General features: G+C 37.7%; 1 protein-coding gene across 1 annotated transcript in view; it reads left to right on the top strand.

The window, feature by feature from the left end:
• HBS1L (HBS1 like translational GTPase) overlaps positions 1-14,199 on the top strand; it is a 65,004-nt gene extending 50,805 nt beyond the window's left edge. The window contains exons 9-18 of the mRNA XM_050894630.1: positions 681-827; positions 1,512-1,586; positions 2,981-3,098; positions 3,287-3,355; positions 6,654-6,758; positions 8,793-8,883; positions 10,515-10,623; positions 11,238-11,338; positions 12,291-12,435; positions 13,540-14,199. Of these exons, the coding sequence (XP_050750587.1) occupies positions 681-827; positions 1,512-1,586; positions 2,981-3,098; positions 3,287-3,355; positions 6,654-6,758; positions 8,793-8,883; positions 10,515-10,623; positions 11,238-11,338; positions 12,291-12,435; positions 13,540-13,551 (972 nt within the window). The 3' untranslated portion in view covers positions 13,552-14,199. The remainder of the gene's footprint in view (positions 1-680; positions 828-1,511; positions 1,587-2,980; positions 3,099-3,286; positions 3,356-6,653; positions 6,759-8,792; positions 8,884-10,514; positions 10,624-11,237; positions 11,339-12,290; positions 12,436-13,539) is intronic.
• The last annotated feature ends 1,405 nt before the right edge of the window (positions 14,200-15,604 follow it).

The raw sequence follows: 15,604 nt of genomic DNA on the forward strand, positions 1-15,604 counted from the left end.
TACTTACCAAAGCAGGAAAAGTAGAAGTTTTTTAAGGCTAACAGCAAAATCTGGTTTTTCCCTGTGCTTACATGCTGACTTTTGTGCAGTGCTGTAGACTGTGTGATACCTATTTGCTCTTAATGCTGTGGCAGAGAGTTTGCCTAGATGACAAAATAGGCTACTTCATCTTTTTCACCTTGTGATTTTGGCATGCTCCAGTGTCTTGAGTGGACTGTGAAGCATCCATATCCAACATGCAGTTGACCGGTTGTCCCAGTTGTATAGTGAGGTGAGTTAGCTGTAATTTTTGCAGCTTCTCACTATGAAGGTGTCTAGACTGAGGCAGGGAGAACTGAACATTGTGCTCATACCCATTCTTAAGCTTATGGAGCACAGGCCACTTTTGTTTAGTTGAGGTCTGCGCAGCACATCCATAGTAGGTAGTGTGAAGAGGACAAGTTCCCAAAACCAAGAGTTGGCTTGTGTTTAACAGAAAATGATGGTTGATGACATAAAGCTATAATCTCTCACCAAAGTGGGCGTGATACAGATAGGACTGAGCAGTTTCAGTTACATTTGAAGCACATCAGGATTCCTCCCGTGTAAAGTACATTTTGTGTGAAATGTTGCTGATTGACATATTTACCCAAATTATTTCCACCTCTTCACCACTTTTGATTGTATTTTTTTTAATCTAGGCTGATGTGGCTATTTTGGTTGTGGATGCTAGCAGAGGAGAGTTTGAAGCAGGGTTTGAGACGGGTGGACAAACTCGAGAACATGGATTATTAGTGCGCTCTCTTGGAGTGACACAGCTAGCTGTTGCAGTCAATAAAATGGACCAGGTACATGCTTAATTTTTTCATTTAATTGAAGTGCTTCCATCCAGGATTGTCGACCCTAAGTTTAAGGATTAGTATTATGACACTAATAATAAAATATTGTTTCTTTCTTTGATTCTCAGCTCTGTCTCTTGTGTTTGGACTTTAGAATACTTTTCTTTTTATTTATGGGTGTATTTTCAAAGCACACAGAAGGATAGTTTTGGTGCTAAAATGAGTAGGGGTCCTTCCTGTACTTGTGAAAATCTCACATAAGCAGTTAACCTAGTGGGATCTGCAAGGGCATCTTGATGGTCATTCAGGCCAAGACCCCAGGAGCTTTATTTAGACCTGTAAGGTGTGTTAAATTTTACCAGTTGTGTTTTAGATTATTACTGTGTTGTATATATTCTTGCTGAATCTGAATTTTGTGTAAACTTAAAAAAAAAAAAGTGCAGTTCAAGGACAGATCAAACTAAAGGGGCTTCCAAGTTGAGTGGTGCGTTGTTTGCTATCAGTAATTGTTAATGTGTATGCTCTTATGTATTCAACTATGAATCCACTTGGAAATCTCATATTTATAAATTCATTGGGTGCTGTGTGTGAAGAACACCTACTGCTACTACAGAGTTGGTGACATGCAACAATATGTTAAAGTCATGGTTAAAAATCTACAATTTTGTTATCATAATCTGTTTTCTATTTTAGGTCAATTGGCAACAGGAAAGATTTCAGGAAATTACGAGTAAGCTCGGCCAGTTTCTTAAACAAGCTGGCTTTAAGGTAATGTAAATTTCTGAGGCCTTTGTTGCTTTGTTCAGGCATTTGGGTAGGATGAGCTTTTCTTACATTGAGGTTATTTTGTGTCTCTTTCCTGCTGCTACTATATGCACATAGTATAGTAGATTCCTTTTCTTACTGGTAGGGTGTACATTGAGCCCTGGATAAGGTTAGTCAGTGTCATGGTTTAACCCCAGTCAGCAGCCAGGGACCACACAGCTGCTCCCTCATTCCCTACCCCCCCTGCTACCAATGGGATGGGGAGGAGAATCAGGAAAGAAGGTAGAACTTGTGGGTTGAGATTAATCGTTTAATAACTAAAGTAAAATATAATACTAACAATAATAATAATGAAATAATATAATAATAATGATGAAAAGGAATATAACAAAAAAAAGGGGGGGGGGGGGGGGGGAAGGAAAAAAAACCCAGTGATGCACAATGCAGTTGCTCACCACCTGCTGACCGATGCCAGAGTTGTGATCCACGCCTCCCGGCCAACTCCCCCCTGTTTATATACTGGGCATGACGTTCCATGGTATGGAATATCCCTTTGGCTAGTTTGGGTCAGCTGTCCTGGTTATGCTCCCTCCCAGCTTCTTGTACACTTGCTTGCTGGCAGAGCATGGGAAACTGAAAAATCCTTGACTTAAGATAGGTGCTACTTAGCAACAACTAAAACATCAGAGTGTTATCAACATCAGTCTCACACTAAATCCAAAACACAGCACTGTACCAGCTACTAAGAAGAGAGTTAACTCTGTCCCAGCCGAAACCAGGACAGTCAGTTCTTTAATACTCTTTCTGTCATCATCTTTGTTTAGGTCTGTTGAATCTTTGGGGCACTCATCTCACTTGTAGTTTCTTGGGATTGTTGTCTACAAAGCAGAACAGACCAAGGATCGTCTATCTTAATGTTCAGGATTACATGAATGCCAGTAGAGAGTTTTATACCAGAGTGTGGATTATGAGCTCATAAGAACACTCTCCATTTGCCATTCTTGACTGTTCTTCTCACATTTCCTCAGTTCCAACTACTCTCCATTTGGACTAGCTGTGGCCTTCCTGAAATCCCTATGCATAAACCAGTAATTCAAACTGATGTTTTGCCTGTCAGATATGGAATTGGAGCTTGTTACCTGAACTCAGTTTCTAGTTGTTAATGTTGCTATGATCATGTTTAAATATCTCCAACTCTTTGTTGGAGCACTGTGATCAGGCAAGAGGTAAACAGAAAGGAGATGGATCCACTGAGTAATCCGCCTTCTCCAGGGAAAATACGAGTGTGCCAATTGTTCTTTTATAGCTTAGATGCGTAATATTGAAAAAATGCACCTCTTGCTTCTGGTAGAAGATCCTGTTGTTAATGTATGCTTAACTTCTGTTTTCTTAATTAGGAATCAGATGTGGCTTATATCCCAACGAGTGGCCTTGGTGGTGAAAATCTGGTCACAAGGGGTCAGTCAAGTGACCTGACACAGTGGTATAAAGGAAAGTGTTTGTTAGAGCAAATTGGTGAGTGTGATTTTCCTCATTTATAAACTAATATATCTTAGTCCTGTGTATGTCAAAACTTTTATTTTGGGGGAAATGTGGGACAAAGTCTTTGGAATGCAATATAGTTGATTTATCCCTAAGTGAGAAGTTGTTGAGATAGTTATTGAATACAGAAATTCTAAAAGGTCTTACCAATTTATTTGCAGATTCTTTCAAGCCACCACAGAGATCAGTGGATAAACCATTTAGGTTGTGTGTTGCTGATGTTTTTAAAGGTTGGTTGTTTTTATCATATTTTCACCATCATTTCACCGATATTTAACACAAGTGTTGAAAAATGATGTAAAAATAAGACTTAAAGTAGGAGCTTTATGTGTATCAGTAGTCTTGAACAGGAATAGTAAGTTTTCAAGCACTGTTTTTTGTCAAATTTTAGATAGTACCGCTGAAGGAGAAACACGCTGGAAAAGAAATTGAGGAAGAAAATCTGCATGACCAGCTAATTGGCTATGTAACGAGTGGATGGTTCTGTGGGACAGAATTTGGGAGTTTCTCTTTCCCAAACTGATTCTTGTTGCCTAAATGAATGTTTCTCAAACTTTTTATAAGTGTCACTTTGGGATCTTTTACCTTCCACTCCTCGATTTTAAAAAAGTTTGACTTGCTCCTTTTATGTTCATTGTTGTAGCTGTAAATAATGATAAATTCCTTCATTTTCGTATAAAAATTTGGGGGAGTGAGGTGGAAGAAAAGGGTGGTGGTGGTGAGACTGTTATAACCAGCCAAGGATTTAATGAAAGGCCACTAGCTATTCCCTAGCACTTAATAGAGATATGGACAGCAAGTAACTATAACCAGTTCTTATTCCCGTTGTCTGGAGAAAATAGACTGCCTTGAGCCCTTAAGGTTTTCATGGTAAACTTGATATTTTTTTCAGTTAAATGCATTTACATTTACAGGTAATTTAGAAGAAATAAGGTTTGTAACACTCATCCCATTTGAAATGTTCTGTAGGTCCCTTGAGAAATGTTGCAAACTAAGTGACAGCATGATTTGAAAAGTTGTAAATATTTGTAATCAAATACTTTTATTGAAATTTGTATTTTAAAAGAAATTTTACTTTATATCTAGGGTGATTATAGGGGAAGTACAAACAAACCAGATCAAAATACTGATGGTAATTGGAAAAATCAGTTTTGTACAATTTTCGTGTGGGTCTTTGAGAAAACACTAGATGCTGTACATGCCCTGGGTTAGCTGACTTAAGGTACTGAAGCCATAAAGTTAAATATTGAAACCTTGCATGAGAGTTTACCCTAGTGTGTTACCACTAGTTTCGTTATCTAGGCCATCACTGTATTTTTTTTTTTTTTTCCTTGGTTGTGTGAGCTGTGGGAAAGTGTGTTAGGATTATTGATTGAGATCTTTCAAAATATTATTGCAACAAAAAAGTTGTGATAATCATTTTTGTGTTGAGCTAAGTTTCACAAAATGGGCAGTTTTGACTAAATCTGTTCTGTGGAAAAGTCTGATTTTTTGCTAAAGTATGCAAAAAAATAATGGCTTTGGAAGGGATTCAATTTACATATACAGGGCTTATCACTGAATGTGGCCTTTTAGGTGTTTTTTAGGCTATTTTTTTCTTATCTTGTGATCTCAAAACTTAATTAACTTGGATGCCACCAGAGGAAGTAGCTGCAGGTACGAGTACTTGAAGCAACAGTTGTTCTCAGCTCTATTCCAGTGCCTGTGCATGCTCAGGAGGAGCTGTCCGTAGAAATGTGTAAAAAGTGAGAGTGCTGAGTGTACTCTTACGTAGTTTGGAAAACCCCTTTCTTTATTAAGGTTACCCACACATATGATTCATCAACCTCAGCCTGATTTTAGCTGTTATCCTCCATAGCCCTCCTAATGCTGTCTCCAGGCAAACTATCTCCTGATCCAAGAGGTCCCTGTAAATTCCTTCACCGCTGCATCAGTCCCCACTTAACCATATTATAATGCTGTCTAGGGTATGACTTGACCTGACTTTAGAAAAAGCCTTGTCCAGCAGCCAAATCCTGAGGACAAAGAACATGTCCTGGCAGAACCTGAGTACCGTGATACACAGAAATCAGGCCATTTTTTATGCCCTGACTCTGTCCCCCACTATCTGTTTTGTACTTGCATTGATTTCATGGGGAGCAGAAGGAACTTGACACATTGCAGGAAGCAGTCGGCACGGGGAAGGGTGAAGCTTCAAACACCAGACTGGTTTACCAAGCCAGAGCTGGTGACGATGTGAAAAAGAGAGAAATGGTTCTTGATTGTGCTTGGGAGTGGTTGGGAACTTGGAACCAGTTCATGTTTCTGGTTGCCTGCAAGTGCTTGCAGAGCCAGCTTCAGGTTCTTTTGTGTACCATATTGAGGTGGTATTTGTACCATGACTTGGGGATTCTTTTTCTAGCAAGTTTCTGCTAGAAACTTCTTCTGTTAGAAGAAAGCTAGAAACATCTGCTTCTCCAGTTTTCTGTTCTTTTGACATCCGATGTCATCTGTTAGTTGACTGCATTCATCTCATTTGCTGGAATGACTAGAGGAAAATTAGCTTGCAGACATACTGGTAATATTTTTCCAGCTAGATAGATGGAAGCATTCATCAATAATGGTGATGAATGCAAAAGAGCAAGTTGGTAGTATGTGACCTCAAGATTTGAGGTCAACTTGCTCTTTTGAATTCAGTTTTAAATTAAGCTTTTAATCTAATGTGACACACAAAATACTCAGATGCTTGCTTATCGCTGAATTCTAATGTTCAGCAAAAGGTGTGTTTGTTGTTTGTATGGATACTGAAAATGTCATTGTGGAATCACTTCAGAGGATTCTTTTTAAACACACCTGCAAACACATGCTAAGGAGATGAGGCATTTCTTAAGGTGTATGTGCATAAATGTGAACATGTAGCACATCTATTGAAAATAACTGACATTCAAATAATGAACAGAATATTAGGACATTGAAGAAGAAAAACTGCAGATCTTTTTATTCAGAAATACTTAAGTCATCCACAATTATAACAGCTCCTCATATTAAGTAGGACTGAATCAATCTTTGACTTTCCAGGAGTAAAAGTAATATGCAGACAGAGCATGTAGTATTCTGACTCAGTTAAACAGTAAATGGCACAGGAATTTGCACCTGTATGCATGAGAATTTCTATGAGAGGTCTGTGGTATGTTTTTTTATCTGTAATTGTAGTGAGAAAGTGCTGAATTAAATAAAATTGCTAGAAATTAAGGGACTTAATCTAATATTGAAAAACTAAAAAATATTTCTTCATGTACCTTCATTTGTTCAAAGAAGGATATTTCTCCCTTAGTTCTGAAAAACATAAGAACTAGAGGTTTTGAATTTAATGTTTCATTTTCATTATGATGCACAGCTGGCTAACTTGCAAGTACTGAACACTCTACTGGGGGAAAAAAACCTGTCATTATATTAAAAACTTATCTATGCATTGCTGAAGGGCTAACTTGTGATGGGAAATTGACCTTATTATGAAGTTTTTTGAAATTATTACTTTGTTTATTACAGACCAAGGATCAGGGTTTTGTGTGACTGGTAAAATAGAAGCAGGCTATATTCAAGTTGGAGAACGACTTCTGGCAATGCCTCCCAATGAAACTTGCACTGCAAAAGGTACAGTCTTCAGAAGTGTGTTTACTTTCAGGTCAATACTGGGCTAGAAGCAGTTACTGAAATGGTAACAGACTGTCAAACTGATACTAACTGTCAAACATAAAATGTGAAAGCATAAAACGAATTTCTTTAGATGTGACTGTGTCTGTATAAATATGTCTATGAAGAGTACGTGAAATCTTGCATGGTTTTTTTTTTTTTACCTTTTTTTACCATATCAGATATTCCAAATGTTATAGCCTCATGACTTTTGACGTTGCTTTATGAAGAACCTGTAAAAACATCTGAGTTCCAGCAATGTCTATAAAAATATGCAGTACAGGAATCATTAATATTCAGCTTTGCTGTGGAGTGTTACTGCTGTTAGGAAGTGTGAGGATGTTGAACAACCTTTAGAAATTAATCTTATGAATTAGATATGAAAAAACTTGAGAATTAAGTCTCTGCTGTTTGATGTTCATGAGATTTGTCACTGATCCTTTCATAATATACAAACTTTCAGGATATGATTGTCCTGAGCAACTACAAAAGAGACGAAAATTGGATTTAAATTTCAATACATTTGATTTCTGAAAAGAGGAATAGCTAAGTCAAGACATTAAATGTTTAGCTGTTTCCTGATTAAGCTTGCTGTCTTTGTACTGCAGAGTTGTTTTTTTCATATGCAAACAGAAAGATAAAATTATGATTTTTCTACATTGACCAATGAATAAAAAATTAAGCCCTCAAAATAAATGAATAGGCTTCTGTATCTAATTATTTAGCCTGAATTCAGCAATGTGCTGGTTCGACTGTCCTGTTCTGTTCCAGAACCAGCTTGTTCAGTGCTAATTTGGGAAGCTCTTCAGTGTGCCTGTTTATACGGTTGTATGCACATTGTTTGCATGCACAGGAATGTTACAATAATGTGGATGAATATGGTTATCAGACCACTGTAGTTACTCCTTTGTTTTGGGAGTGGAGGAAGTAGCATGGAAAAAGATGTATTTTGTCTGAGTATCCCCAATGGTACAATTCTATGATTTTTCTTTCGTACTGCCTCGCATATGACTGAAATGCAGGTGAAGGTTGGGGGAATTAGTTCATTAAGCATGTATTATTTATATTTAATGTAAAGAAGAGATAATGTAATTTATCATACAATATTTACTAAAGGTAGTGTGCACATTAGGATTCCAGTTTTTCATTTCAAGAGGCTGAGTTTCACTTATTCTGTGAGAGTGACACGTATGTGTGAAATAATTATCAACACTGCTTAAAAAACAGTACTTAACATGCTTGTAGTTGAATGATGCTTTCTGACATGTTTTTGACAAGTGGTTTTGGGAACAGATTTGCAAATCAATAAATACAATCTGTAGCGAAATAGGACTGGATCTATAAAGGTATGCAGTATTTGTAACAAGTGGGGTTTTTTTCTTTCCTTCTTGGTGTCTACCAGCAACCTCAGAATGTTAAGTCAGGAGCAATTAGTTTTGTCCTCACCCATCAGCTAGGTTATCTTTTAAAGCAATTAAAATACATCAAAATCAGAATAAAATTACTTTTAAAGATGCTTTCTAATAGACGCGATGTTGTGAACGAAAGGCATCAGTTACGCTTTTTTATGAAAGAGTCAGCAAACCCACTTAAGGTAAATGAAAGTTGACATAGTACCATTAAAGTATATGAAAGATGCGGTCTAGGGTGTGTGTGTGCCTCAAAGGATGGGTGGGGCAGATACGGAGATATTAGTACTACGGCATTTTCAGGACTGCGTCATCTGCGCTGTGTGACAAGTGCCAGATCCCCTCTTCTGGCTTAAATAAAGCCATGTTATTGTGCAGGGTGGGGTGAGAGAATAGTGAGTCCTCACCAAGGGGGAAAAAAAGCTTCCTCAGTCTTCTCAGTTAAAAAGCTTTTACTCTCAACCCATTCATACTGAAAATTGATGAGTAATGGTTGATGAAGCACAAATGGCCCGAACAGAGCTGTTTGTTTGTAGCTCAGAACCTAGGTACTTCACTGTGAGGTTCTGTTCTTACTCATTTCCAGGAATCACACTGCATGATGAACCAGTTGATTGGGCTGCAGCAGGAGATCACGTTAGTCTCACTTTGACCGGCATGGATATCATCAAAATCAAGTGAGCAAAACCGGGTTTCAGTCTAAGTAACGGTTTGTTTTTAATGAAAAGCTTTATAACTATTACACTTAACAATCAGCGGTTTACTTGAAGAATGATGTGGCTACCAGGATATTTAAAACCAAAGTGATGCATATCACCTGGCTTGCCTGTACAAACGTTGGAAACATCTGCTACATGTACAACGGCAACTTCAGAAGAATACTGTTAGTTTTCATACTTTGCCCTAGTGCTGACACTGGTAACCTTCAAAGCCTTTTTCCTTAAGACTTGTCCTTGGACATTTTAATTGCTGAATTAAGTAAATCCTTATTGCTAAATAAAACAAAAGGTTTTTGAAGAGCTTATCAAATCATAAATGATTCTAACAAAACACATCCGAACAACTGCCGTTGCATACCAGTAAGTAAATCTGGACAAGTGGAACTGATGGAAACAGTTTATTCAACACATTTAGCTGCTTGTAACATTTGTTTTGGTAAATGTTTTGCTGACCCTTTTTGGGGGGCGTCTGATACCTTCAGTAAGACACAGCAGATCTCTTTGTGTCTATTTCAGTCTATAGGTTTCGTGCTAAGCATTAGCCTCAAGCTTTTAGGTAAGTGTCAGTTGTTGTTCAGGCTAGAAAATTGGATCCATAATTTGTTCAGCTTTTTTACATTCCAGTTGGACTTCAGACAGCAAACTTTCAAGCTAGTGTTTGAAAAACTCCTTGCATTGATAGTTTTGCATATTTATGCTCTGCTTTTAAGGGAAAAGTACAGGCTTTTCTGTGTTGCCATTTCATAATGGGGTGTGATTCTCTGCGGTAAACGGGGCGGGGGGGGAAGTCTTGTTCTACTTGTTGAATGAAGGCTTGAGTCAATTCGTTACCTTGATGTCATTCATCTTTTGGAGATATGTTAGATTTGTCAAGAAAAGGTACGGAGTTTTAAGTCCTCTTGATATTGATGAAATTTGATTACATCTGATGCATACATTTAATCATGCTGTTTGTTCTCTTCAGTCATGTTTTTCTGGGTGGGATTAATTTTCCTTTCATTTTAGATGGCTAAAACTAGCCAGTGTGAAAAAGCTGTGTCTAGTCTACCTTATTGACTTGTAACGAGCAGCAGCTTTCTCGTGACTCCATGCAGAGTTTTTTGGAAATGAGTGCTACTGAGAGCTTAAGTTTTGAGAGTCCTGATCATGATGTTCCTTTATCCACAAAATAGTTGAGTTACAGGCAGCAGCACTGCAATTTTGGGCACCCTGCAGTATTTTATGCTATTGATCTGGAACAATTAATCTCTGAATGAAAGTCTAATTCTTCAAAGTACCTACGCACAGGAAACAGTGACATTTTTAGAAACTGATTAGCAATGGACGTAATTGTTCACTGAACTAGACAGACCTCTTCATGCATACCCACAAAATACCGTAGACATTGTCTAGGAATTAATTTCGTTACAGGCTTTAATACGGTGTTCCTGATTTCCGCCACCCCCCCCCCCCCCCCCCCCCCCCCCGGTTATATTAAAGTGGTGTTGTCTTTGCTTTGCTTGTCTTAAATATTTATCTTTTTCCAGTGCAGTGATTAACATTTGTATGTCAAGATATATATCAGTTTCTTTTGTTCTCCTCTCTTGTAGTGTTGGCTGTGTATTTTGTGATCCCAAGGAACCCATTAAAGTTTGCACTCGTTTCAGAGCTCGGGTTCTCATCTTCAATATTGAGGTTCCAATCACTAAAGGATTTCCTGTAAGTCTCTGTGAAAGTTCCTGTGTTCATTACAGGTTGCTCAGGGCTTTTCCTCTCCATGTTCAACCACCCGAATATGAGAGGCATTTAGCATCCAGAAGTGGTTCTGTCTCTCCAGAAGAAACGGATTCTTCTATAAATTGAAGAGGAAGGGGGCTATTGTGGCTGCTTATGCATATTCTTACTGGCTTTTAATACATAGCTGAGCCATTTTAGAGAACATGAGTTCCACCACAGTCAGGCTAGGCTGTCCTTTAGAAAGCTCACGCCTTGTAGGAGTATAATGATGCACTTAGTTGTAAGATACCTTTTAAAATAAATAAAATACCAGTTCATGCTATAGAACTGCACTGAAGTGGCAAAAGCAAAACACTTAAGAATGAAAAATGTTTTTATGATGAATTAATACGTGACCTTTGTGTCACATCTGTAGAGATCACAAAGTTTAGGAACTAGGAACAGTTACTGAATGTGAGGCAGAGACTCCTGTGAGAGAAGTTTTATAAGCATTTGTTTAAAAAATCAGTCTTAAAAGAAGTTGATGTTTTCAAGTATTAACACCTAGGATTTCTAATTATTGTAGAATGTTTAATAACTGAAAAAAATATTTTTAGGTGCTTTTACACTATCAAACCGTAAGTGAACCTGCTACTATTAGAAGACTGTTGAGTGTCCTGCACAAAAGCACTGGTGAAGTGACAAAGAAAAAACCTAAGTAAGTGTTTTGAATAGTTAATAATTACTCAAGAAATGGGCTGACTTTTGCTTAATATATGGTATATCAAGCAGGTTCTACTATGAAGCAATAATGTGTTTATAATAATATGCTTTCATTGTTTCAGTTGGTTTCATGTTTAGATTTCAGAGTGCTTTACCAAGTGGAAAACCTCTTGCCCACTTGATAAACGTGGAGCACCTGAGAAGTAAAATGACTTGCCGAAGGTCACTTGCAGAATTGGGAGTGAATCCTAGATCACCAGCCCTGCACTTAAAGGATTTTGGGGTTTTGTGGGTTTTTTTGTTTGGTTGGTTGTTTTTTTTGACATTATGTCTTTTCTTCCTGTAATAGCATGGGATCCTTGGTATAATTCCAGAGATGGGTTACTGTCTACAATAAACTTGACTAGACAGTGGGTCAGAGAAAAAGAGATTTAGGGAGTCTTCCCATACAAGTTAAGCTATGGGAACATCCCTCTAGTTATTTAAAGATGTGTTTGGGTAGAAATGCTATTTGATACATACAGCGTTATCAGAATAATCCTTTTTCAGAAATTGCATGGCTGAAACTGTTGCTGAAAGGTAATGGGAAGAAAAATCATGACTTCTACAGAGCAATGAATTGGCTCTTTAGTCGGGTTTGAAACAGGACTTGATTTCTGCTAGACATGAAAAAACAGGTATTAATAAGATAACTTCAAAACAATTTGCTGAATGTTGTGGTGGATGCCCTTCTCTAGAAGTTTTTAAGGAAAAATCAGATGCCTTCTTAAAAGGTATGCTCCAGGCAAATGAGTTTTCAGTCTGGTGGCTTGGGTTATACTTGAAATCAGGCTTGATCATTATACTTTTGGCTTTTTAAGTTAATTTTTTTCCATTTATTCACTGTTCTCTTTTTCATTTATGCATGCATATATTTATAATAGAGTTTTCTGCTTATTTACCTGCAGGTTCTTGACTAAGGGACAGAATGCTGTAATAGAACTACAAACTCAAAGACCTGTTGCTCTAGAGTTGTATAAAGATTTTAAAGAGCTTGGGAGGTTTATGTTACGCTACAGTGGTTCCACTATTGCTGCAGGAGTTGTCACCGAGGTATGGCATTTTTGTAATGGACTTTCTATACTGTAAAGGAACAGTGTTAACTTTCACATAGCATTAGGTTTTCATGGTTAAGACCTGTTTTACACCCTTTGGCCTAAAAAGTGAATTTATTCTGCTCAAAAAGAGACAGTGCTTCAGCAAGATGTGAGGAAAACTTGCCATGGTTCCGTTCAATTTATTAGGAGCAAAAATTACTCTATTTAGAATTTTTGAATGTTGTGCATTTTTCCCCCTCTCTCAACTTAAAAAATAACCCTTTACTATTTTAACATACATCAGTCTTTCTGAAATCTAATTGCCTGTATAAATATACTGGAAGTAGTTTGTAAATAAGAAGTGCTGGCCGTTTTTACTGTGGCTAGTTTGGGTCCCAGATCTTTTTCTGTTAGCATTAAAGACAACTGTACATTTGATTCTTACTGATACCTATAGACATTTTCTGATCCTGTGTAACTGAGAGGAAGCAAAGGCTGTGGGACTAAATATACATATTTTGCCTTCTATTAGGAGCAAAAAATATGAATGTCCCTCTACCTGTCACTTTAAAAAAATCTTGCTATGATTTTTGGATTAGAATTTAAGTTCTAATTCTGGGCCTGAGGGAGAGCAATTTAGTCACATTAACCAAGTTCTGGTACTGAGACTTAAAGCTGAGTCGTTTAATGTCAAAACTTGGAACTAGAGTGTCAGAATTTCTGGCTTCTCCCTGTGTGTGTAGGAGTGATGCGCTAGGTCTGTCAGAGGCTCTGGGCCTCATGGAGCTTTAATGCTCTTAACAATCTGTCTGGTCTTAAATAGGATCCAGAATTAGGGCTTTAATCTTGCACCTGATTTTCATTATATTTAACTTGAAGTGAATGGAGTCCTATTTAGATCTATGATGCCCAACGTTTATAGAATTGGGGACTAAACTCTGTGATCGTTATTTGGGAATTACTATTTTAGTACTTGTGATCTTGTTCCAGAGAATTTCAGAGCAAAAGGAATTATTTTTTCCTCAGCTTACTATATCATGGTGAAAAAAAGGTGTGATCGTTTTACGTTTAGTACTTCATTTTTCACCATAGGGTTTTTTCCCATTTGCTTATATTTTAGATTAAAGAATGACAGTGGTGCCAGAACTTCCACTGTCCAACCAAAATGCAGTCAGATATCCAAACTTCTGTTTAAGAATCCAGTTACTTCAGTTGAAGGAACAAGTGCAATTAATTGAGGAGAAGATGATGGTGACAAAAGTTAAATCATGTGAGACGTCTGGGGAGCCCTTCATCAGTCTCTCCCGCTGCAGAACAGGATGCCAACTGACAAGGAACTGCTAATGTTGCACTTCTCGATCTCAAGAATCTCACGTGTTTCTCCATGTGGAATTTAGCCCTTAGAGAGCTTGATGGAAAAATCTTAGAAAGTTGAATTAGAGAAAAAGATGGTGAATCATCATGAAACAAACTCCTTACTTCCAGACATAAATTGTTTACATATTTTCTTTGATTTGCTTTTTTTGCTGCACATTAATTCAGTAAAATAACTTTATTGGTCTAATATATTTTTAGGTTTGAGTTGAATGCATATTCAGGGAAAAAAAGAACTATTTACTTTGGTTTCAAGAGAATGGCATGTATCCCGGGATTGTTTTCCCTGTCCCAAAATATTTAAAAAAAGAAGTTTTCTTTTGCTGTGTAGTGGAAGCTGTGCCAACATTGGGTAATTTTATTTTTTAAACTGTAAGAATAATAAAATAACTTTGTCTGAGCATAATTTTTGTCTCCTTCATCTTTTGTTATTTAAACACTTCTAAATTGTGTTAAATCATTCTTTCCATAACTCAGAAGTTTCAGAGTAAACTTATGAGTTAAAATGCGAAACTGGCATGTGACTTGTCTTTCTGTGGAAATAATTTCAGGGTTCTTTATGTTACTCAGTGCAGCTACTGCGCATACACATCTCCTTCATCCAGACTTAGTGCTCTCTTGAACAAAAGCTGGCAGTTTAATCTTGGGATGTATGCTAAAGCCAGGTTGTTTCGCTTACTCAAGCCTGTAATTCCTTCCCGCCTTTCAGTAACAGGGCAGGCAAAACCTCCCAGCTGAAAAGAGGGTCCTTCTGCCACCTCCAGCATAAGCTCAGGACAGATACACTTCACTACAACTTGGAAGATTTTTTTTTCAATAGGAAGTGTGAGAGGACCTGAGATATTTCAGGACCTGTATGCGAGTGCGGGGTGGAGAAAACTCTACTTTGACCATAGTTAGTGGTGTGGGGAAGGAACTAAAGTACTCGCTCCAAAGCACCGGTCACTGGGGTTAACCGAAGTAAAGCTGTGCCCTGTGTAGTGAAGAACACAAAAAGCCTATGATCGTTATTTAGTTCAAAGTCATCTACGGTCCATACCTACTCTTCCCACATGCTTTTTTTGGTAGGTAACTTCTTTTGCACTTACATGCTTTAGCCCCAATTCAGCAGATACCTGCACTTGACCACACAGATAAATGGTACTGTTGACTGGATGCACATTTGTAGAAGTATCAGCAATGTTTATATGGAAATGACTTTTGTAAAACCTTATGAATCTGAAATATCTGAAAACTGTTATTGCCAAAACTGAAGCTTATGATTTATCACTATTTGTTTTGTCTTTTTATTGTCCAGAAATTGCATTTAAATACTTAACTAGTTTCAGCATGCCAGCAGTGAAGGTTTCAGTGCACTTGGATTCCAGAGATTCGTACTGCTGAGCTCCTGCGTTGAACCATGTTTAGGTTACTTTTAAGTCAGGGGACAGCTGAGGTGCTACAGGCAGAAGAATGTGTCTTCAGTCAGTAAATTCCTTGCTGTTGGTGGACAAGGAAGTGTGATATGGGCTGAACCTCTGATAACCCTTCTCACACATAGTTGCATTAAATTTTGAGACTCAGTATTCTGTGACTACAGAAAAGCTACTGCATGCTTTCCCAGTTTGTAGCTTGGGAGAGCCAGAGGTATTACCTAATCCAGTTTCAACATGACTGTACTACCTTTCAGCACTGATTTGAACTCTGCCCAGAGGCACCAGTTTGTTAATGCATAAATGATCTGTTGTTGTGCAACAAAAACATACCACCTTTATTTGATCAAAATATGTTTTGCATGTTGATCCACAAGAAATTTGATGGCTTGCCAGTGA

The sequence above is a fragment of the Gymnogyps californianus genome, chromosome 3, assembly GCF_018139145.2.
Source record: "Gymnogyps californianus isolate 813 chromosome 3, ASM1813914v2, whole genome shotgun sequence".
Lineage (NCBI taxonomy): Eukaryota > Metazoa > Chordata > Aves > Accipitriformes > Cathartidae > Gymnogyps > Gymnogyps californianus.